General features: G+C 36.5%; 1 protein-coding gene across 1 annotated transcript; it reads left to right on the top strand.

Annotated features, from left to right (window-relative positions):
• Positions 1-9357: 9357 nt before the first annotated feature.
• Positions 9358-25775, top strand: LOC132551586 (uncharacterized). The gene is made up of 5 exons (XM_060215740.1): positions 9358-9424; positions 12017-12242; positions 13945-14069; positions 23845-23989; positions 24651-25775. Exons 1-5 carry the CDS (start codon positions 9370-9372, stop codon positions 24784-24786), a joined length of 687 nt encoding a protein of 228 aa, XP_060071723.1. The 5' UTR covers positions 9358-9369; the 3' UTR covers positions 24787-25775.
• The last annotated feature ends 1070 nt before the right edge of the window (positions 25776-26845 follow it).

The following is a 26845-nucleotide window of genomic DNA, read 5'->3' on the forward strand; positions in this document are numbered from 1 at the left end:
TATTTATCCCAATGAGACACAATCTTTATTGTTACCACTGCTGTCACCTTAATAATGATTACTCCCATTTTTTTTCCATAAAAGATATTAAATCAAAACATATAGCATTTAAGCTCCAATATCCATTAAGTTGGACTGGCTACCTGATCATATTTAAATCTTTATATATATATGTCTTGTGGCCAAAAATTGATAAAGTGCTTAAGTGGATTTCTTTTTTTTTTTTTTTTTTTGCCAAATTAGCTTTTTTCTCAATTTGACTATGTCACTTTAAAGTTCGATAACCTTCAATGTTGTACAATTGTTTATGTATCGATCAATGTGTGAGGTTAAAGATTTTATTTACATAGACATTCGTGTATATTTGTGATATTGTGTTTTTGGATATCTGACGGTATATTTGTGATACTTAAATATACTGATGTGTTGGTATACTTGTCTGTTTATGGTTTAGAAAACTATGTTTACCACACGTAATATGTTTATCATGTGTATTTGGTAAATATTTGTGTATTTATGGTGTACTATGTACATTTATATAAGATAAACACATTCTACCACATGCTTTTTAATGACTTTGTATATCTAAATACCTATCTATGTGTTGATGACATTTAGTGTAATTGTAAACATCTGTCAGCGTTTTTGTTGTATTGTATATCAGTGTATGTGCATGTATGTACAATTTTTATGTAATGGCGTCATGCTGTATGCTTCTTGTACCTATTTGTGATATTTGAAATAATCAGATCTGTATATACATATGTAAAGCTTGTATAACAATTTGCCATCATAAACATTACACAGAAATGTTAAGTCCTGTTTCGGATTATCTTATATAATATTGCGATGGAAAGTCTTTGTTTGTCATGTTTAATATACATTGACTATATGATATTAACTTAATTCCAAATTTTCATGTTTGGGTATAATAATAAGTAAGCATGACATTGAAAAACACTTTGTGTAAGTGAGAACTTTTTCATTCTAGCATGTTTGTGCCAATCTGATATCCCAAGAGTTACTGCCCTTCGTTTTTCTCCATCAGTATAGCTGGTTATGGTGATCAGCTAGACAGCTGATAGAGACTTGAGAATGGTTTGTGCAGTTTACTGTGTCAGTGCTTGCTGCTAGCACTTATTCTAGTGGGGAAGCACTAACACAGAAGTGCTCACATATAGTTTCTCATCATGTCTCAAAAGTATTTTCTGCATCTAAATTAAAAGACAACAATACAGAAGCCCTTGTGTTTTTGTTTAATCTCAAACAAAGATGAAATTTTAATTAATTCAGAAACAATTAACTGGTTTGTATGTAAATTATAACATTCTAATGCAATAATCTTACCAGACATTTTTTATCTTTTTGTGTTTTTCTTAAAACTCCTGGAGATTTTTAGACAGCTGGTTTGTGTGGTGTTTCGGTGTGCATAAAATGAACATACAATGTTTTTATGCCATCTTGCCTGTGATGAGCAGCACACCAGAATCAAGTTTGTCTAATGATTTTCAGAAAGTCATTCCATTGAGAATATTTTAAGCATTACTTGTAGCAACCACCATGATAACAAGAGCCATACTTATCCATGTTGTAGTGTAGTGATAGTTTTAGCCAGGAGAAATGCATTAGACTCTGTCTAAACTTGACTCTGTGCAGTCCAGATATTTGCTTAATCTGGTCAAATAATTAAAATGGACTCTCTGCAATCTGGAACTCTATACAAACTAGCCAAATTATTCAGTCACAAAGGTGTCCGGTTTAGACAGTACTTGTTTTCAAACAGGTTAAAGAATTTTATCAATTTGCTCTCAGAATGTTACATTGAATGGCATTATCTTTATTCTATTGTTCATTACAGTGGAAACACTTGCTGAATCATGGATAATATTGTTTATGACTTTTTTTTTGCAACAATGTATTATTATATCCAATTATCAGTTAAGTAAACAGTATCACTTAATTGCCATTCCAGTCACAAACCTTAAACAGATTACTAAGAAATTTAAACTTGTGTGGACAGTACTGACCACTAATAGATTTACACTTGAGGAAAAAAATAATATATTTCATTATACAGTGTGTGTTGACCCAAATATATTCTTATTACTCAAGATTTTCACAATCTGGAGCAATTTCCCCGCCGTAATGTAGGAAGGGGCGGGGAAAAGGGTTGGCACACTCGTAATCATTTTTTGGTGAGACGTTATCACAATTGTTCTGTATTTAGCGGCTTTGTAAGACATTTGATGATGGTCAAACTTTGCTGATATGCTCTACTGCTGTACAAATGGTTTTTGATTGTTTGTTTTGTATAAGCATCATCTTTATCAGTCTTTTAAAATTTTGCAGTGGAAATATACAAGTGAAAAACATATCTTTATCCGATGCATTTCATCACAGACCAGCTTAGCTGATTCCAAATTTGCTTTATGGTATATTTACAATCTATATACGAATCTATGACCTTTTACAATGTGTACTTGTCAGTCTGTGGACCTGGGAAGGAAAACCAAAGTGAGGCTTATAAATTACAATACACTTAAAAAAACCTTACGTGTCAACATTTTTTTAACACATGTACCTATCATATTTCCATCAGGAAGATTGCTGATGTTGAAATATAGTATAGTGTAACACTCGTTTTGACAAAGTAATACTATTTACTTTAAGTTTCTTGTTCTGATGCTGAAATTCAGGAAATTTTGATTGGTTGGCAATTAAGTCTGAAATTGCAATGAAAATTGTGAATGTCCCTTCTAAATGGAAAGGGTTGGTACTAATGGAAAATCTATTGAGTAAGTTTGGAAATATAGAAATAAAATCAAGGTCATATTGGTGAAAGGTCTTGTTACAGGATTATTTCCACCCTTAATCAAGTTTTCTGTTTATATCCATGTCAAGATACTGACAAGTAAATACTTATGATAAGGTAATTTTTGTATTGTAGAAATATTTTACTGTGAAGTATTTCAACTACAACGTTTTATGTATGTGACCAGTCATTTGCTGTGAATTATCGTCTTTAATATGATTGTAACTTGAAAATATTTTGTGTATTCTTATTTCATGCCAATAAAAGAAGTACAAAGATTTTTTTATTTTATTTTAGTTTTGTTTAATAAATAACAATAAATAAATAAGACACATTGTCTAGAACTCTTCAGCCTGGTGAGTAGAACCTAAGCTTTATACATGTCTGCCGATCTGGATGGTAAGCAACAATTTTGACTTAATTGAGGTGATTTGATCAAATTTGATAATGTAGTATCATATGGTGATGTGGACTCGGGTTTTGAATTAAATTGCCCCCGTGTTCCAGAAGATTGAGCGTTTTCTGCTTCATCGACGACACCCGCCGTGTATACTCTTGATTAAAGCAAGTAAGTTATGTTACGTTCACAAATGAAAATAAGGTATATAACAATAGAATCATCAGGCAAACTAACAAGCACCAAACACGTCCAGCTTCATGTCACACAAAGAAATAGAATATTCTTAACGATATCACTATGGCGACTCTATTCTCTATAATCTTCCTCAATCTGCATCTCTTGAACTCCCTGTGTTACGAGAATTCCCGTCAGTTGACGATTTCCTGCACGAAAATCGTGATAATGGGAACAGGCCCTTGATTATCGAATCAACTGGGACATGTAAATACCATAGGTTGGAGATGCAAGAATATTGCTATCCAAAAATGGAAAATTCACGATACGGAATTGAAATCATCGCGTGTGTCATATAAGCTGGTGGAAAGCTGTCTATGTTATTTTCGTCAAAGAAAAATATCGAGATAAGCAGCTGACGTAGAAGAGAATATCGTGTCTTTGATTTCAAATGCTCGTAAATATACAATGCACGTGGTCAATACATTTCTTGTTATTTAAAGACAAGACGTCATCAATGTATCAAGGTGAAATTAGACGACTTTGCAAGGTATTTGTGACCTGTTTTGGTAAGATGTTCTATAAATTCAGCCTAGTATGAAAACAAAAGACAAGTAAGCCAACAGAGAGGCGCAATTAGTTCCCATTGGTATGGCAATGGTCTGTTGGAAGAACCCACCACCAAACTCGACCAAGATGTTTTCAACTAGAAGCTCGATCATTTTTATGATTTCATTTTCCGCATGTTTCTTTTTTTTATTTCGACGTATTTTTTTACGAAATACGCTTCAGTATCGTTCAAACCATATATTTAAACCGCCATTCACCTTTTGTTGAGAAGAAGACTCTCATAACATGACAATGAAGGCGTTCCTTCAGTTTAAAATGGGGCATGGTGGTGTACAGGGTGGAACAGTCAAATGTTCTTACGGAAGAAATATGTTTTTAGATGAAGGTGCTGAAGATTTGTCAAAAGCTCTTCAAAATCCACATACTATTAATTCCACTTCTTGAGGAAACAGTATTACAATAAGTATAACCCAGATTTGATAATACTTTGAATGGTGGTCAGTAGTTTAGACCAGCGGCTGTCACTACGGACAGGTTAAAAGGGCCTGATTTGTGCCACATCACCAATAATTTTATGAAGTCTCAAAGCTAGTTTCTACAGGTCACCAGAAGCAGTTTTATCTTAATCCACTTGGAATTTTCGTAGCATGGAGAGAGGAAGTGAATATAACGTAGTTCGAACATGATGGACATCTAGTGGTTTCTGTAAAGTATCCAGTACATTTTCAAACGTCATCTAAAACTGAACAAGTCCATTTCCTGTCCACGCGGTCATTACAGACATATGGCGCAACAGTGCCAAGCAGTCTAAAATAATGTTCCTCACGTTGTGTGCTCAGTGTGGGGGTCATTTGTACGGTAGTAAATTTTCTCCAAAGGACATTCATCGACAGTTGAAATGTTGATTCTCTCCTCGGTTCACTACTAAACGTTGGCAAATTATAGTTGTTTTAACTGTCCTATTGTTTCACCAACAAATGTTAAACCACACAGAGCACAATCATTACCATAAACAATGTTGGTAGTTTTACAATTTAGGGGCTCAAAACTTCTGGTAGTATAAAATTTACTAGGCAGAGAACTATCGTAATTCGTATCAGTAATTAGGGTATTGCAATGCAATTGCAGTGTCTATTTCCGTATTTTGAAAAAAAATTTTAAAAATTTCGAAGAGTCTGATTAACTAAATTAGCATTTAAGTACAACTTACACATAAAAAAAAAATCAGTCAAAATCCAAGACAGCCGTCTGTCTGCCATCTTGTCTTTCTGACCAGTCCCAAAATTAAACAAGCACAACTAACGACCAAGTGGAGCCTTCTTATGAAATTGGAGAAATATCCATGTAGTGCATCTCCAGAAATAACAGTAGCAAACTTTAATTATCAGAATCCAATATGGCCGCCTTTCGGTCATGTTGCAAAATTAGGGACAAAGGGAACCCTACAGATGAAATTTGAAAATTACCCATCCAGTATTTCTCCAAAATACAGCGACAAGAAGGACTGATGCCATAATACTGTAAGATAGAGATTCTGCCTATTGCTACTGGACATCAAGACAGATATAAACCAAAAGGTATGCTTGAAATATGTCTTGTCTTTATGCCTGTTTCATGTGGTAACGGAACTACCGGAGAAAAGAGAAAGAAAGTAAAGAAACCATACCTTTCAATGCAAATTTAGATTAGACATAGTAGAGTCAAATAATTCATTAAACATCTTACAACTGTTTTGTCCTTCTAGGACTTGTCAGTGTTGGTGAGATATTTGTTGTTAAAAAATATAAGAGGTGACCAAATTGGTCGAATAATGTTTAAAAAAAAATGGGGAGGTGCATTAACTCCAAGAATTCAATATATTTTTCAATATTTAATTATTTCAAAAGAAAGTAAAGTGGTAAAGTATATATTCTGAATCGTGCTATTGAAAGAATGGAGTAAATCGTGGCATGCAGGTTACAGCAAACTACGGGGAGTAAATTGTACAGAGACAGAAGTAAATAAAACCAACTTCACTGAACAACATACGGGATACCCGTCGCATGTCATCTAGAGCAATTTAGATGGAGTGTCCTTATTATCGACACGACAGCACATGCCGAAGCATTACATACACACAGCACGGGTCTCTATCCGAGATCATATAGGTCACCACACCACTGACCGAGCTTTAAAGGTCCCTGCTTTTGCGAGGAAATGCTTTAACTAATAATTTGCGGTTGTCAACAGCTATTGCAACAGCCTTTATTTTTCGTCCGTCCATCCGTAAACAAATGACATTTTCAACTCCTCAAAAACCCATGAACGAATTCAAATGAAATTTTGCAGAAACCTTGCATGGCCAAAGGTGAGATAAAATTACAAGGTTATAGGATCTGAAAACTCATTTCCTACATAGGGAACCTGAGGGAGGTGCGGGGGCAAAAGGAGTCAAATTGACTCAATTTTCAAAAAAAAAAAAAAAAAAAAACGGTTCAAAGACACTCACAATCATTTGAAAAAAAAACACTAATAAAATGCTCTTCATGGATGAGAGGTTCTTAGTTGCTTTGCCAAGATTGTAAATAAAGTTTAGTATAGCTTATATAGAAAAACGATAATATAAGCGTAATATGTTTAATTTCTTTTGGAAACAATGCAAACAGAACTATTTGTCTTCAGATGATAGTTAGAATGAATGCACCTATTAACCCTTGCTGTGACCCCATAGGGGCTGATGGGCGGGGGCTATATATATATATATATATATATATATATATATATATGGGAAGGTCTGAATTATGAATTTATGACCTCAGTGGAGGGGTAAAGTTTACTATAGTTAAGATGGAAAAAAACCCACACAATTTTGGTATTTTATTTTAGATCAAGCGTTGTCATTATCATTAACATGACATGGCAGTTAATGTGATATACACTTTACATTTGAAGTAATGTAGAATTAATTTATCTTACTTTTATATTATATCCTACCAGAACAACGACAGTATTTATAGAACACAGACAACCACTAAGGCCTCTTGTTTAAAAAGTAAATCATTTGAAACATCACATCCAGCTTTTTGATACAGCGGTAGCGTTTACTTATGTCTGGCGTTCACGACAGAGGCCTCTAATTCTGCTAATGATAACAAAATGGCAAGTTTAAAATAACTCTAAACTGTAAATCGTGACATTATCATAATGAATTATAATTTCAATAAAAAAATTGCTATTTGCGGAAAACCCATTTTATGGTGACGTTTTAAAGTCACGACATCTGCAGCAATTTGCTGTCTACAATATCATGCAATATACGTAAATAGGAAACACGCTAATGCACACAACATCAATTTTAGGTGTTATTACCATATATACTGAACACAAAGGCTAGGAATTGCCTCAGCAACCTTTCAAGAAGGAATTAATTTGTTTTGGTTATTAATTGATTAAAATAAGCATATATTGACAGATAAGAATGCGGATTCAGGCGTGACATTTATAGTGGCTGACAGTCCTCCTGCACTCTCTGCATACCAGCTTCGGTGTAAACATTCTTGGAGATGGCTTAAGATAAGATTTATAATCTTGTTGCCAGATCCATTTTCAATTTTATAATTTGTGTATGTTTATGTTGTAAATGAAAATCTGAAAATAAAATATTGTTTAAACCAAAAATTCTGTTGCAGACTTAACAAGATTTTTTGAACGACCAGAAGCTTCACTCTGTGGATCCACTACATTTCTTTATAAATCACTAAGTAGGAGTAACGAAAGCGTTACCTGGTAAATGTATACCTGTTTTTAATTCTCCCTCACATGCTCTTTAAAATCAAAAGAAGAAAAGAAAACCCTTTGTTTTAACTATTGGGCCAGGTGTGTTACTTTATAAAAATACTCCCTCCTTCAGTTCAATACACGTTGTCTGATCATTGTCTAGACCTCGAAGATTTAGAAGATATAGAAAACATCATAAAAAGACAAAGGCAGAGAACGCAGACTTAACAATATTATTTTTCATTTTGTTAAAATGCTACTTTAACTTCAAGCATTCATTACATGGTGTAATCATGATTCAGCATCTGTTGCTGAAAAAGATACAGAAATGGTAAGTGAACAATGGCGCCACACAGTCCTATGATGACACTGTCCTAACCACTTAGATACAGAAAAACAAACATTCCTTGCATAGCAACGAAATCAGGATGGTCTTCCTTAACTACACCCTCAAGTATCCCAACCACCACGACTTCAAAGCACACAGGATGGAAATAATATCTACAGTTATCAATTGGCTGGTCACTATCTCTGGAATATTGCAATAAATAAATTTTTTTTTTAAAGTTATTTGATTTTAGTTTCACAAGAAAGGGAGAGGCTCGTAGACAAATTCTGAAAAATAACTTGTAGCCCGTCTAAGTCATTATCCCAGCAGAAACCAACCATTTGATATCCACTGACAATGATATCGTATGGAATTCGGCACACAATCCTCCCAACGCTTGACTATCCATATAACACAACCTCATCTATTAACGTCATTTTCTATATATAAAAAAACCGTAGCAAATTTTCATCTCTCTATGATTTTGGCAAAGCACACTAAGACCGTTACATTCATTAAGAGTAACTGATTTTTAAAGTTTTGTCAATGTAAGTCTGTACAAACTAGAAGTGTTATCTTGAAGACAACAATCTCTCTTCTCTACCCCCATCCCCCTACCCTATACACACAGAGGCAAAAAGTTTACACATCAGTCGCAGTGACCGAAACGTTTGACGAAATGTATGACTTGTACCGTGTTGTATAGAAAGTGCACGCACATACACGTATTGTTCCTAATATTTCCATGTACCTATCCAAGGTTTCTTTCAATTTGATTCGGTTGACAACTTTTAAGGTTAGGAGTAGCAGTTCTGAAAATATTTCGTCAAATCGTAGATCTTCTTTTGGTTGACATGGCAACCAAGGGGAACCAACGTATTTAAAACTAATACCAATATATTTGCCTTTCCATATACGTAATTTTTTCCCATAGCAACTACTCTTTAGCCAAATTGGAATAAAATTATGACAAGGACACACATACCCATGTATTGTGACACGGCTACCAAGGCAACCGACTAAGAAAAAATCGCACAATAGCACGTTTGTTTGATAATTCTAAGCGAAAATTTCAATTATCATGTGAAAATGGGCCAAACAGGATTGCGTAACTTTTGGTATGAAAGAAACCGAGATTTAAATTTCTGATACATATATGATTATACATAATGTTAAAATAAGTAGCTATTAACTGGGTGCGACGACAGTTTCAAAACAATTTCGCTAGATCATCAACAATTGAATCATTATAGTCCATTACGTCTCCCTATAAATGTATGTTTTGTGTGGGGCTCCGTCATATTCACCACGTCACCTCTAGGTTTCAGCATGTCTCCCCTCGTCCTCGTAGCAGCGGTGTTGGCGTCAAGTACATGTATTTCAGGTAAGACAATGTGAGATAATTGTTAGGAAGTTTGTTTGCAATATTAGAGTTTAAAAGTATGACCGATTTTCCTTCCTAACTACCGATTATTGGGCTTTGTGCACTTCTCCATTTAGAATTGGCAATTTCTTTCTTTCATTTTTTTTAAAGTCGCATCTTAGGCGTTAACACCACTGACGAGTCTTTGAAGGATAAATCATCTGTATGATGCTGTTTAAATCCTTGTTTGGGTCTAATGTATCTAACATAAAATATACATCATTTGTTTGTCAGAATTTCAATGTTACAACAATTACCGAAAATGAAAATTTATTACAACATAGTGTTACCAACCTTCCTCTTTATCTAATATTTCTTTTCTTTCTTCTTACAATATCAATAATTGAACACTAAATTATAGTTAAATGTGACATTTAAAGACGTTACAGATTGTTTTGATGTTGTTGTGTAACTCGATTCAAATGCTATGTTTATTTATAATTTGGCGTCAAATTGTTGATATGTAGTCTTAATATTTACAAAGAAATTATATCTTTCTGTCTCGTGTGAAATTTCCAGAAAAAAAGAGAAAGGAAAATAAACCCAACTTTTTGTTTTTTGACAAATTCGTTTCGATTAAAAATTGCATGATGACAGCGCTTTGTTTAGCTTTCATATAGTCAGTATAGCGACTATTTCTATCTTCACTGGTATTATCCAGGAGACCAAAACGATAAATATATTTTATTTACCTTCTATTTTGCTACAATTTTCCCCATGTTGTATCATACTTCGTACCACAGTGACGTGTGTAATTCTAGGCAATTTTCTACTTACCAATTCGTTATGAAGAGCAAACCGACTATGTTGAAACAGATAATCTTGTTTTGTAACCTTTCAAGCTTGGTTGACATTTAGGAGGCTACAATTTACCGCTGACAGTACTTTAGACAGTAATTACAGAAATTAGAATGACATTTTAAAATGTGCATCCAAGAATGAAAGCGATGTTGTAATGATAATGGTAGGTCAGACTACCAAAAACTAGGGATGGAAAAATTGGTATTGAATTAGTAGTTGAACAAGCGACTTAGTGTCAGCTTTGTCTTCTTCAAATTGTTGAAGTAAGAGATATCCAGTCCTGTACAGGGATAAAATGTTAACACGACTTGTCATGTTAAGATGTCATATAAAGTCAACTAGTCTTACGACCTTGACATTAGATAAAATAACATCATAAGTGCAAGCTGTGTAAATAACGAAATTCAAGGACGTTTCGCAATATGCGGATAACACAATGCTGTTCTCCGAATGCCCGCAAGATTTACAGAGATATTTTTAAAGGACATTGTAGATGTTGAAAACGCAAACTTAATATCAACGAAACAAAAAGTGTCATATTCACAAAGAGTCGTTACCAGAACTTTCTTACTTTTAATTTTGATGGCGAAGAAATAGAAATGGTTAAAAATGTTAATTACTTGGGCACTGTTTTCTCTCTCGTACCTGCTCTTTTGTGTATGCTAAGAATAATGATATAATGATATCTACTATTGCTGTGTATGATATTAAAAAAAGTATTTCTTATCTTATGGCTGTAATGCATAGGGATATACAAACACAGAGACAATAGCATGTATACATTAAAAGTTTTGTAAAATTTTATTTAGATTTAAAAGAAGCGCGCCTAGTTATATGGCGTAGGAAGAACGGATACTTTATCAGTGTAAACAGTATAAAAGTCTGTATGATTAGTTATTGGTCTAGAATCCTACGGAGAACTGGGAGTTTCTTATCTTTCATCTTAGAGCCTCCTGAAGTGGCACCACAGCACGACTTTTAGAAAACAATGCAATATGTTTTAATCACATAGTATACCAATTTTTAGAACATATGCATCTATTGATGACCTACTGCATCGCGCATGCGCGGATTTATCGCTCTAGGTAAATTATTTTTACCATAGTTTATATAGCGTCATTTCTTCGTTACAAATATCTCCTTAAAAGTCTTTTGACAGTTGTACAGTTTACGATCGATAATTGACTATCAAGACTTGGTTAAAAAAATTTAATCATCTTGGCGTGCTAATATCGCATTTAGTACGTTGTATACTGACATCGGTCAAATACCGAGATAATTAATCGCTTGACTTAATGTATTGAAAATGTAGAAAAAAACAAAAACTCAAAAAATTATCTAATCTAAATGTTGATTAGGAAAATACATTTTAATGCCATGGTTATAAAACCAACAACATTTCATAAAGATCTATAATTTTAAAGCCCCTAAACGAGAATTTTCATTTTCCAATTGTATTCCATTGGGCATACATATAAAAAGGTTAAAACTTACATGTATGTAAATCTATCGAAATCACTAAAATAAAAAAAGACAATAACAATATCCGTTTAATAATGATACTATAAAAACTCGTGTCGCTAACGGTTTACGGAAGGCGTAGCGCCAAGTGGGGAGGGGTGTTACCAGTCAAAATGACTTATCAGGGGAGTAAGGGGAGGGGGCAAGGGCACAGGAGGTTGTAGATGAGCTTCGAAAAAAAACCACGATGTAATAATTTCATGCAGTACATATAATTATGTACATTTTTAGCTTTTAGTATTCGAGACTTTACCAGACAAGTTCGCAGTCACCAGCAGAAAGTTGAAGAACCTGTGCCAGCTGACATCGAGATACTGAACGCAACTGAGATACACGTATCGGACAGACCATGTCGGGAATACTACACGTGTTTACGGCAAACTGAGCCTCCACCCCCATCTGGATCCATTAAAGAAGGCTACACCATAACGCCTTCTTACATAGATGATTTATGCAGGTATACCATTACAAGCAATATTATTTTTAACCCCTAGTATGATTATTCATTGAAAGGAAGCCCACTTCCTTTTCTTACCTATCTTCATTGAATTATATTTACAGCTTAAGTAATATTGACGTACATCCAGTCAGCTTTCAAATAAAATCACTTGATTGTATTCATATTAAAGGGACATTTCCTAGTTGAACATATGTAATGAAAGTTTGTTATAAATAATCCTGATAGTGTGTTTAAATACGAGCAAGCCATGTCAAGTTGTTGTAGTTTACGAACACAAAACAGATGGCTGGCGATTTGTTGGAGTGCGTTAGCTATAAGTCAACTAAGAAACGAAATCTAAAATGATAAAGTTCGAGACCGACAGAAAAGTCGAACCAATATAAACAAAGCCAGTGAAAGGTGGCACACGGGAAAACAGGTACGCTTCGATTTAGACGTAAAGCAAAATGGCAACCTGGTCCGAAGATCCGGTGAGTTGATGGCATACCGTGCGTCCTTTGTCTTTCCGTCCGTCAATTTTTTTCTACAAATCGCTACTAGTCATGAACAATTGTGCGGATTTCAACCTTTGGTCGAAAGCATCCTTGTAGGAAATCCTTATGGTTGGGGAATCAGTTTTGTATAAACGGGTTGTCTTGGCCCAAGAGGCCCGAGGGGCGAGGCCCAAAAGGGGAAAAAGAACAAGTCCTTCAAAATCTTACTCCTCCTGTAGAAATGATTGGATTTTGCCCAAAATCAGTCACAAGGATACTTTTACGTTTAAATGGCGGTTCTCAGCTAGTGCAAAATCATTTACAACTTTACTTCCACTGCTCGAATTCTGTCTCAATTTGGCGTGAAGCATTTTCTGGTGAGAGGGACAGGACCCATTGTAGGAGATATAGAAAAAAATTCTTTAAAATCTTTCTTCTGTGGGAATAGCAGGATTCTGTCCCAAATTGATCTGAAGCATGAATGGCTTGGCTGACCCAATAAAGGGAAATACATATTATATGTGATGCGAGCTTGGATATTTAGAATTCGTTGTCTTCTAGTGTGGATGGGACAATTTCAGCCAAACAAAGCCAGGTGGTCGATACAGGTCCAGATGGGCCTTTTGTTGAACTTTCTACCTACATCATATTCGGATATTAAACATATTTTTGCCAATATTTTTTTACATGAAGCTAGCTATTGGGAGGGAATACTCATGCCGATGTCACGTGAAAGCAAATTGTTCAAGTGCCAACAAGACAATGATTAAACACAATAGGTGTTTAATTCAATGCTCATTTCATCACCGGCAGGCACATGTATTTGTATGGTCCTTTTTAAGGCATAAATTTGAAAAATGGTAGGGTAGCATAATTCTGTCTGTCTAACGCAGGAATGTCCCTTTAAAGGAAACTGTTTAACACCGGCGAATACTTTACCATAATCAACTTCAACTCTTCATTCTTGATTTTGGCATTATTTGCTTTCCTAGAAGGACGAAACAGCTGAATGATGCACTTTAATTCATTTTTTGGCTCTAATTTATTTAATTCTAAATTCATATTGAATGGTGATCAATGTATAAATACACGCATATCTAAAAATGTCTACATCTATCACAAACTATCACAGTTTATCTATTAAAATGTATATCGCTATTATCTCTACCATACATACTGGCACTATCAAGCCCTGTGTGATTCCGTACCTATATTGACTTTGGCAGGGCTATGAGTGGAGTAATAGCATGTGGCTACATCGGAGAACTTTCTAATTGTGAAGACGCGGCCGAGATGAACCAACATTTTACTCAACAATATACACAGATTTGTTTGGAGCCAGGCAAATCAGGTAAGATGCTGAAAACGTGTGTAGCAAGGTTTTAGTTGTAATCCAAATGATAGGAAAATCAAAGATAAATAAGACGGCCTGAGTTGACTATGACTCATGGTGACATAACGAAATTATAACATTTATAATGATAAGGAAACCAGGAAATAAAATAATATTATCCTAAAATATAGCGAATTTATGTTAATGGTTAAGTGACACGGTAGAGTGATTATGTTAATGGTTAAGTGACACGGTAGTGAGATTATGTTAATGGTTAAGTGACACGGTAGAGTGATTAGGTTAATGGTTAAGTGAAACGGTAGAGTGATTATGTTAATGGTTAAGTGACACGGTAGAGTAATTATGTTAATGGCTAAGTGACACGGTAGTGAGATTATGTTAATGGTGAGAAGACACGGTAGTGAGATTATGTTAATGGTGAGGAGACACGGTAGTGACATTATGTTAATGGTGAGAAGACACGGTAGTGAGATTATATTAATGGTGAGAAGACACGGTAGTGTGGTTATGTTAATGGTGAGAAGACACGGTAGTGGGATTATGTTAATGGTGAGAAGACACGGTAATGAGATTATGTTAATGGTGAGAAGACACGGTAGTGAGATTATGTTAATGGTGAGAAGACACGGTAGAGAGATTATGTTAATGGTGAGAAGACACGGTAGTGAGATTATGTTAATGGTGAGGAGACACGGTAGTGACATTATGTTAATGGTGAGAAGACACGGTAGTGAGATTATGTTAATGGTGAGAAGACACGGTAGTGTGGTTATGTTAATGGTGAGAAGACACGGTAGTGGGATTATGTTAATGCTGAGAAGACACGGTAATGAGATTATGTTAATGGTGAGAAGACACGGTAGTGAGATTATGTTAATGGTGAGAAGACACGGTAGAGAGATTATGTTAATGGTGAGAAGACACGGTAGTGAGATTATGTTAATGGTGAGAAGACATGGTAGTGAGATTATGTTAATGGTGAGAAGACACGGTAGAGGGATTATGTTAATGGTGAGAAGACACGGTAGTGAGATTATGTTAATGGTTAAGTGACACGGCAGTGAGATTATGTTAATGGTTAAGTGACACGGTAGTGAGATTATGTTAATGGTTAAGTGACACGGTAGTGAGATTATGTTAATGGCTAAGTGACACGGTAGAGTGATTATGTTAATGGTTAAGTGACACGGTAGTGAGATTATGTTAATGGTGAGAAGACACGGTAGAGGGATTATGTTAATGGTGAGAAGACACGGTAGAGAGGATATGTAAATGGTGTGAAGACACGGTAGAGAGATGTTAATGGTGAGAAGACACGTTATGGATATTATGTTAATGGTGAAAAGACACGGTAGAGGGATTATGTTAATGGTAAGAAGATACGGTAGTAACAGTATATTAATTGTGAGAAGACACTGTAGTGGGATTATGTTAATGGTGAGAAGACACGGTAGAGAGGATATGTAAATGGTGTGAGGACACGGTAGAGAGATGTTAATGGTGAGAAGACTCGTTATAGATATTATGTTAATGGTGAAAAGACACGGTAGAGGGATTATGTTAGTGGTGAGAAGATATGGTAGAGTGATTATGTTAATGGTGAAGTGACAAAGTAGTGGGATTATGTTAATGGTGAGAAGACACGATCGTAAGATTATGTTAATGATGAGAAGGCACGGTAGTGAGATTATGTTAATGGTGAGAAGACACGGTAGAGAGATTATGTTAATGGTGAGAAGACACGGTAGTGAGATTATGTTAATGGTGAGAAGACACGGTAGTGAGATGTTAATGGTGAGAAGACACGGTAGTGAGATTGTGTTAATGGTGAGAAGACACGGTAGTGTGGTTATGTTAATGGTGAGAAGACACGCAAGAGAGATTACATTAATGGTGAAGTGACACGGAAGAGATATTATGTTAATGGTAAGAAGACACGGTAGTGAGATTATGATAATGGTGAAAAGACACGATAGTGAGGTTATATTAATAGTGAGAAGACACGTTATAGATATTATGTTAATGGTGAAGTGACACGATAGTGAGATTATGTTAATGGTAAGAAGACACGGTAGTGAGATGTTAATGGTGAGAAGACACGGTAGTGAGATTATGTTAATGGTGAGAAGACACGGTAGTGAGATTATGTTAATGGTGAGGAGACACGGTAGTGACATTATGTTAATGGTGAGAAGACACGGTAGTGAGATTATGTTAATGGTGAGAAGACACGGTAGTGTGGTTATGTTAATGGTGAGAAGACACGGTAATGAGATTATGTTAATGGTGAGAAGACACGGTAGTGAGATTATGTTAATGGTGAGAAGACACGGTAGTGTGGTTATGTTAATGGTGAGAAGACACGGTAGTGGGATTATGTTAATGGTGAGAAGACACGGTAATGAGATTATGTTAATGGTGAGAAGACACGGTAGTGAGATTATGTTAATGGTGAGAAGACACGGTAGAGAGATTATGTTAATGGTGAGAAGACACGGTAGTGAGATTATGTTAATGGTGAGAAGGCACGGTAGTGAGATTATGTTAATGGTGAGGAGACACGGTAGTGACATTATGTTAATGGTGAGAAGACACGGTAGTGAGATTATGTTAATGGTGAGAAGACACGGTAGTGTGGTTATGTTAATGGTGAGAAGACACGGTAGTGGGATTATGTTAATGCTGAGAAGACACGGTAATGAGATTATGTTAATGGTGAGAAGACACGGTAGTGAGATTATGTTAATGGTGAGAAGACACGGTAGAGAGATTATGTTAATGGTGAGAAGACACGGTAGTGAGATTATGTTAATGGTGAGAAGACATGGTAGTGAGATTATGTTAATGGTGAGAAGACACGGTAGAGGGATTATGTTAATGGTGAGAAGACACGGTAGTGAGATTATGTTAATGGTTAAGTGACACGGCAGTGAGATTATGTTAATGGTTAAGTGACACGGTAGTGAGATTATGTTAATGGTTAAGTGACACGGTAGTGAGATTATGTTAATGGCTAAGTGACACGGTAGAGTGATTATGTTAATGGTTAAGTGACACGGTAGTGAGATTATGTTAATGGTGAGAAGACACGGTAGAGGGATTATGTTAATGGTGAGAAGACACGGTAGAGAGGATATGTAAATGGTGTGAAGACACGGTAGAGAGATGTTAATGGTGAGAAGACACGTTATGGATATTATGTTAATGGTGAAAAGACACGGTAGAGGGATTATGTTAATGGTAAGAAGATACGGTAGTAACAGTATATTAATTGTGAGAAGACACTGTAGTGGGATTATGTTAATGGTGAGAAGACACGGTAGAGAGGATATGTAAATGGTGTGAGGACACGGTAGAGAGATGTTAATGGTGAGAAGACTCGTTATAGATATTATGTTAATGGTGAAAAGACACGGTAGAGGGATTATGTTAGTGGTGAGAAGATATGGTAGAGTGATTATGTTAATGGTGAAGTGACAAAGTAGTGGGATTATGTTAATGGTGAGAAGACACGATCGTAAGATTATGTTAATGATGAGAAGGCACGGTAGTGAGATTATGTTAATGGTGAGAAGACACGGTAGAGAGATTATGTTAATGGTGAGAAGACACGGTAGTGAGATTATGTTAATGGTGAGAAGACACGGTAGTGAGATGTTAATGGTGAGAAGACACGGTAGTGAGATTGTGTTAATGGTGAGAAGACACGGTAGTGTGGTTATGTTAATGGTGAGAAGACACGCAAGAGAGATTACATTAATGGTGAAGTGACACGGAAGAGATATTATGTTAATGGTAAGAAGACACGGTAGTGAGATTATGATAATGGTGAAAAGACACGATAGTGAGGTTATATTAATAGTGAGAAGACACGTTATAGATATTATGTTAATGGTGAAGTGACACGATAGTGAGATTATGTTAATGGTAAGAAGACACGGTAGTGAGATGTTAATGGTGAGAAGACACGGTAGTGAGATTATGTTAATGGTGAGAAGACACGGTCGTGAGATTATGTTAATGATGAGAAGGCACGGTAGTGAGATTATGTTAATGGTGAAGTGACAAAGTAGTGGGATTATGTTAATGGTGAGAAGACACGGTAGTGAGATTATGTTAATGGTAAGAAGACACGGTAGTGAGATAATGTTAATGGTGAGAAGACACGGTAGTGAGATTATGTTAATGATGAGAAGGCACGGTAGTGAGATTATGTTAATGGTGAGAAGACACGGTAGAGAGATTATGTTAATGGTGAGAAGACACGGTAGTGAGATTATGTTAATGGTGAGAAGACACGTTATAGATATTATGTTAATGGTGAAGTGACACGATAGTGAGATTATGTTAATGGTGAGAAGACACGGTAGTGAGATGTTAATGGTGAGAAGACACGGTAGTGAGATTGTGTTAATGGTGAGAAGACACGGTAGTGTGGTTATGTTAATGGTGAGAAGACACGCAAGAGAGATTACATTAATGGTGATGTGACACGGAAGAGATATTATGTTAATGGTAAGAAGACACGGTAGTGAGATTATGATAATGGTGAAAAGACACGATAGTGAGGTTATATTAATAGTGAGAAGACACGTTATAGATATTATGTTAATGGTGAAGTGACACGATAGTGAGATTATGTTAATGGTAAGAAGACACGGTAGTGAGATGTTAATGGTGAGAAGACACGGTAGTGAGATTATGTTAATGGTGAGAAGGCACGGTAGTGAGATTATGTTAATGGTGAGGAGACACGGTAGTGACATTATGTTAATGGTGAGAAGACACGGTAGTGAGATTATGTTAATGGTGAGAAGACACGGTAGTGTGGTTATGTTAATGGTGAGAAGACACGGTAGTGGGATTATGTTAATGCTGAGAAGACACGGTAATGAGATTATGTTAATGGTGAGAAGACACGGTAGTGAGATTATGTTAATGGTGAGAAGACACGGTAGAGAGATTATGTTAATGGTGAGAAGACACGGTAGTGAGATTATGTTAATGGTGAGAAGACATGGTAGTGAGATTATGTTAATGGTGAGAAGACACGGTAGAGGGATTATGTTAATGGTGAGAAGACACGGTAGTGAGATTATGTTAATGGTTAAGTGACACGGCAGTGAGATTATGTTAATGGTTAAGTGACACGGTAGTGAGATTATGTTAATGGTTAAGTGACACGGTAGTGAGATTATGTTAATGGCTAAGTGACACGGTAGAGTGATTATGTTAATGGTTAAGTGACACGGTAGTGAGATTATGTTAATGGTGAGAAGACACGGTAGAGGGATTATGTTAATGGTGAGAAGACACGGTAGAGAGGATATGTAAATGGTGTGAAGACACGGTAGAGAGATGTTAATGGTGAGAAGACACGTTATGGATATTATGTTAATGGTGAAAAGACACGGTAGAGGGATTATGTTAATGGTAAGAAGATACGGTAGTAACAGTATATTAATTGTGAGAAGACACTGTAGTGGGATTATGTTAATGGTGAGAAGACACGGTAGAGAGGATATGTAAATGGTGTGAGGACACGGTAGAGAGATGTTAATGGTGAGAAGACTCGTTATAGATATTATGTTAATGGTGAAAAGACACGGTAGAGGGATTATGTTAGTGGTGAGAAGATATGGTAGAGTGATTATGTTAATGGTGAAGTGACAAAGTAGTGGGATTATGTTAATGGTGAGAAGACACGATCGTAAGATTATGTTAATGATGAGAAGGCACGGTAGTGAGATTATGTTAATGGTGAGAAGACACGGTAGAGAGATTATGTTAATGGTGAGAAGACACGGTAGTGAGATTATGTTAATGGTGAGAAGACACGGTAGTGAGATGTTAATGGTGAGAAGACACGGTAGTGAGATTGTGTTAATGGTGAGAAGACACGGTAGTGTGGTTATGTTAATGGTGAGAAGACACGCAAGAGAGATTACATTAATGGTGAAGTGACACGGAAGAGATATTATGTTAATGGTAAGAAGACACGGTAGTGAGATTATGATAATGGTGAAAAGACACGATAGTGAGGTTATATTAATAGTGAGAAGACACGTTATAGATATTATGTTAATGGTGAAGTGACACGATAGTGAGATTATGTTAATGGTAAGAAGACACGGTAGTGAGATGTTAATGGTGAGAAGACACGGTAGTGAGATTATGTTAATGGTGAGAAGACACGGTCGTGAGATTATGTTAATGATGAGAAGGCACGGTAGTGAGATTATGTTAATGGTGAAGTGACAAAGTAGTGGGATTATGTTAATGGTGAGAAGACACGGTAGTGAGATTATGTTAATGGTAAGAAGACACGGTAGTGAGATAATGTTAATGGTGAGAAGACACGGTAGTGAGATTATGTTAATGATGAGAAGGCACGGTAGTGAGATTATGTTAATGGTGAGAAGACACGGTAGAGAGATTATGTTAATGGTGAGAAGACACGGTAGTGAGATTATGTTAATGGTGAGAAGACACGTTATAGATATTATGTTAATGGTGAAGTGACACGATAGTGAGATTATGTTAATGGTGAGAAGACACGGTAGTGAGATGTTAATGGTGAGAAGACACGGTAGTGAGATTGTGTTAATGGTGAGAAGACACGGTAGTGTGGTTATGTTAATGGTGAGAGATTATGTTAATGGTGAGAAGAGAGATTACATTAATGGTGATGTGACACGGAAGAGATATTATGTTAATGGTAAGAAGACACGGTAGTGAGATTATGATAATGGTGAAAAGACACGATAGTGAGGTTATATTAATAGTGAGAAGACACGTTATAGATATTATGTTAATGGTGAAGTGACACGATAGTGAGATTATGTTAATGGTAAGAAGACACGGTAGTGAGATGTTAATGGTGAGAAGACACGGTAGTGAGATTATGTTAATGGTGAGAAGACACGGTAGTGAGATTATGTTAATGGTGAGAAGACACGGTAGTGTGGTTATGTTAATGGTGAGAAGACACGGTAGTGGGATTATGTTAATGCTGAGAAGACACGGTAATGAGATTATGTTAATGGTGAGAAGACACGGTAGTGAGATTATGTTAATGGTAAGAAGACACGGTAGTGAGATTATGATAATGGTGAAAAGACACGATAGTGAGGTTATATTAATAGTGAGAAGACACGTTATAGATAATATGTTAATGGTGAAGTGACACGATAGTGAGATTATGTTAATGGTAAGAAGACACGGTAGTGAGATGTTAATGGTGAGAAGACACGGTAGTAAGATTATGTTAATGGTAAGAAGACACGGTAGTGAGATGTTAATGGTGAGAAGACACGGTAGTGAAATTATGTTAATGGTGAGAAGACACGGTCGTGAGATTATGTTAATGATGAGAAGGCACGGTAGTGAGATTATGTTAATGGTGAAGTGACAAAGTAGTGGGATTATGTTAATGGTGAGATGAAACGGTAGAGATATTATGTTAATGGTGAGAAGACACGGTAGTGAGATTATGTTAATGGTGAGAAGACACGGTAGTGAGATGATGTTAATGGTGAAATGACACGGTACCGGTTTTGTGGGTTTACATTAAACCATGGAACTCAAAGAAAACCAATATTTTAAAAGAAATCTAAGTAACATCAAAGACACATTCTTTCCCCTATAAAATTACACAGAAATTGACTTTATTTCTGAGGCAATGGTACGTTATATATATATTCGGTATGATGGATTTCGTAACGACAGAGCAAAATGACGGAATAACCTTACTTGAAATAGCTTAAACATGAAGTGAATGTGAGAAAACTAATATTGTCCATATTCCGTATCGTGGAACGACGGAACGACAACGATCAACAGGACGAAACATGTTGGTCGCTTAAAAGTGATTTCATGTGTGCGATAATTCACATGTTTCATAAATATTATTGTTGTTACTAGCGACGCAGATGTCTCACGAGGTTAAGCATCTTATTTAAATACTAGCGGAGAAAAGAAACGCAAATTCACTTTTTTATCCGTAGACCAAATGTTGTGAAATGTGACACATAAATACCTCAGTGTACTGTCTAAATAATCGTCGGTTTAAATTCGGTCAACCGTGACCACGGGCGACGCTGCACGATTTGAACAGATTTTCCATCAAAGCGTGCGTCCGTAGCACTACTGCGTGCTATCAACTTGAAAACCATACCAAATCCAAGTTTTGAACAGCACACATCCAGTGCACAACATTTCATTCCAAGGCGATTAAAAAGCAGCATGCAGCGAATGTCCGAAGTTGATAGGGGTAGGGCTATTGCCCGAATTCTACAGGGCCAATCGCAACGTCTCGTCGCCCAGCAATTTGGAGTCCATGAGTCAACGATAGCTCGATTAAATGGGCGTCTCGGGGTCACGGGAAGATTAGCTGACCGTTCCAGGAGCGGACGTCCACGCGTTACGACGCCACGTCAAGATCAGGGCATACGTCTCTCACACCTACGTAACCGATTTCAGACGGTGACGGAGACGGCAAGTCATATTGTAGGCACTCATGGTCGCCGTGTGTATCCAAGAACAGTTAGGAATCGGTTGCGGTAGTTCAATTTAAGGCCACGACGTCCCTCCGTTGGTCCGCAACTTACACCCAGGCGACTTCAACGTCGAATGCAATGGCTGCGTGCACATGCACCAAATCGGTTTCGCTTGGCCCGCTGGAGACGTGTGTTATTCACGGACGAGTCTCGGTTCACGTTGTACAGGTCAGATGGACAAAAACGTTGCTATCGACGTCGCAGTGAACGATATTTTGACGCATGCGTTAAAGAAAACGACAGATTCGGGGGAGGGTCTGTTATGGTTTGTGCGGGGATTTCTCATGGCGTGAAAACACCTCTCGTGATCATCCAAGGCAATCTTACAGCTGTCCGATATCGGGATCAGGTCCTCATTCCTCATGTCCTTCCATTAATCCAAGCGCGAAACCTTACGTTGCAGCAGGATAATACGAGGCCGCACGTTGCTAGGGTATTTCGTAACTTACTCGACCAAAACAATGTCCCAGTACTCGACTGGCCACCCTACAGTCCAGATCTGTCCCTGATCGAGCATTTGTGGGACGAGCTGGACAGGAGGTTCAGGAAGCGCGTCAGCGTACCAAACAACGTCGCTAAGCTCACGCAGGCCCTTCTTCAGGAGTGGAATAACATCCCACAAAGGACCATCAACAATTTGATGGGGTCAATGGTAAGGAGAGTTAGAGCAGCGACTGCAGCTCGAGGTGGGCACACCCGCTATTGATTTTGATCAGGAAATGGCGTACGGTATCCACGTTTAAAAGCTATCCATGCCAACGCCGTCTGTGTTAAGACAACAGAACTTATCAAATTTTAATCAGTAATAAGGAATTAACATAAACATCTTAACAATGATAGGATCATCCATAAAACATTTGAAATATTTACCACCGGACAAAAACTTTTTTCCGTTAGTATAGTAAGCGTAACCCTGCAGCGACCCCTTGCGAAGCAAGACCTAAAGAAAGAAAAAATATAGACATGTTTATAAACTTATAAGCTTCGAACTCCGGAGTCGTAACCGGTCACCTCATCTAGGATATCTAGGCTACATGTATTTCACAGTTTGTGAATTCTTCCTGAATTATGCCTTCAACTTACAATTACCTAACACAAGTACGTACATAAATACGTTAATATAGATATATGCTAATATGATTTTCCCGTTTCTTCCGTTTTGTGTGTTTCTCCCTTGTTTTGTTTAGTGTATAATATCATCTGTTCTTTTTCAGAATTGTTGTCCTTCCTTCCGTGTCTTAACAAATTTGAGGTACAGGCTACCATCTTCGTTTCGATGACGTCAATGGCGGCAAAGGTGGACACAATCCACAGCTGGCCAAACGCCACACCTACCGATATGATCCACATGATGTGCTGGTAGGTATAACTGAAAACAACTGTAACAAAAATACGAGGTAGGGTGCTCTGATGTCATACAATCAAAGTAGGAAACGCGTTTATTGCATGTATAACGAGTTATGAATGCATTGTATTACTTCAACGTAAAATTTCAGATTCCCTAAAAAGGTGGTCGGGTTGCTCAACTAAGCGTCCGGGGTTCGATACCTGGAACGCACGTGGAAAGGGTATGGGGGTCACTTGTTCCACCACTTTTCACCGGAAACGTTGGTTTCCTTCGAAAGTAAAACCCCTAGTGCACTTCCATCCGGGCCAACAAGAATAATTATCAAAGTTTTAATATTGTTTGACAATTGTTGTAAAACAGCGAAAGTTTTAAAATAAATAAAACTTCGTACAACAGAACAAATAGTTTCCTATATCTGAAATACTTTTATTAATTTGAACGTTTGTTTTCATCATAATCGCTTGAAACATCTGATGTGTATCTACGAAAACATATGGAGATACAATAACATTTCTGCATACAACAAAGATTTTGTTTTTCACAAAAATCATTTTAACTTTTTCCTTTGGAAAAATTGTTTTAAAAGATATTAATATGGACTGGCTAAGCTGCATCCTGATATTTCAAATCTGTTCCTAGTATATACTTATCAAATATATTGTTTTATAACAGGGCTTTAACAGGCACCTATAACAACTTGGGATATAGTATCGCTGGCCTGTGTTCCGATCAGGATCAGGCAGTATACCAGACCTTATTCAAAGTAGGAGCCGCCTCATTTATACAGGAGTACAACTGCACCATCTGAAAAGAGGACAACACCAACTAAAATTCCAATGGAGTACTGCTCTTCCTTGTTGATGGACTGACTCATTTTATTATCAATAACAGTTGTAGCACATTTACTATCATTATATATTAAATCTTAATGATTTCTTTTAAAGTGTTCTCCTTTAAATTTGTAGAATTTATTCATGCCTACATATCGTTTTTCATTATCCGATCACAATTAAGCATAAATCACGTCTCCTCCTCTCTACCTATCGCTCTAAGCAGATGTAACACCTCTGTATAAACACTAGTACAAGGGACTTTATACAGGCGGTAATCTAAGTGAAATCCGATAAAGTTTTTGAAAAAAAGAAAGAAAGAAAAAGAAATGTTCAGGTGACAGGATATAATGACATTAAATTGATCTTTTAAAGTTTTAGAACCTATGAAATACCCATATAATTCGTAGCTTCATATAACTCTTCCGAGAACCACGTGATCAAATCCGATCGATCAGCGTTTGTCAGTTACGTCATAGGAATAACGACATCAAACGAAAATTGCGGATCACTTATCCGTTTTGCATGAAAATAAATGGTGCATAGAATGATTCCAACTTGTCCGTTTTATCGGAAACATATCTTCCGTAGAGTATAGACCGCACGTCTCGTTCTATTTACATGGATGATACAGGGCCTTGACCTCACCATATAGTGTAACATTCTTTGAACTTACTTTATATATTTGAAGTATCAATCATTATGCCTATTGTAACGTAACGATACATTCATCAACAATGACGTCATCCAAGAATAGAAAATCTCGTATTGCTTGTACGTATGTAGGCTACAGCAGCTGATCGCATGTTCCATAAGTCGTATCATCAGAACCAAGCATAACCAATCTACTTTTTTATGCCACACATGTTTATAAAAACCACGTGCACTCCAGGTCCATAATTCTGCTTCTAGAGTTATCTGTAACAGATTTAATTTATTCTGATTTTCATTAAATGTTTTTATCTTGTTTTGTTGTTGTCCATTGTTTAAATACCAGTGTCACAAAATGCCAAACATTTCACAAATGACTATTGATCTCATCATATCCGCTGATTACCCTTCTCAGCATAATTGTCCAATCGTTAGTCAATCTGGACTAAATTATTAAGAACTGAATCATTATGTTTGTATGTAGTTTTTAACAAATCTTTATAATGAGGCCGCAGTAGTCGAGTGGTTAAGGTCATTTCACAAGGAACACACATGCCGAATATGATATAATAGTTATGCCAAATGTTAAAAAAAAAAATTCACATGAAGGTCGAAGGTTACGACCAAGATTACAGTGAAAAAAATGGTATCACCGGAAATGTCTTGTCACATGGAACACGCACGCAAGATATGAAAGCCATACCTTTTATGGTGCAATATAATGGGCGAGGTTAAAGTTGACAACAGACAAACAGATAGCACAAACACATTATGTTCACGACTATAAAGGTATGGTTTGTATCACACTCACTTTGACTCTGTCACCTCCAGGGTCAACATCGTCCTCAAATTAGCGATAAATACATGCATTTCAAGCAAAACACCGGTATTAAAAAGCATTGTGTGTACAAATATTCTAGGGAATGAACATGCATTGACCGGTTTCAATATAGCGAGCAGGTTGTTCGTCCGTCTGTCCATCGCACAATATCTCAAGGTATCTTTTTATCACATGATCAATTCATTATCCAATGAAATGGTTTTTGCGTATATGGTACTAGTACAATACATCCTGGGCCATTCTTAACTTGGATATTATTTCGCTGCTAGAGCAATTCTTTTGGAAGATTTCAACAAACTTTTATACGAACTATCACCACAGATCCCAGTTCCGAAATACGTGAATCCTAAGTGAAGGACCAATTTTCCTGATTCTTAGAACCTGAAAAGAGACAGTTTCATTTTTTAAAGATTGATCTTGGAACAAATAAAGCACAACGACACCTTCTTTTCAAATAATGAAAATTGTCCTCTATTATATCTTCTCTTTAGGCAGAAAATCTTTAAACAGCTAAATTTTGGATATCTTCAAATAATGAATTTAAG

The sequence above is a fragment of the Ylistrum balloti genome, unplaced genomic scaffold (assembly GCF_031769215.1).
Source record: "Ylistrum balloti isolate Yb309-2 unplaced genomic scaffold, AGI_CSIRO_Ybal_v1 Utg370208, whole genome shotgun sequence".
Taxonomy (NCBI): Eukaryota; Metazoa; Mollusca; class Bivalvia; order Pectinida; family Pectinidae; genus Ylistrum; species Ylistrum balloti.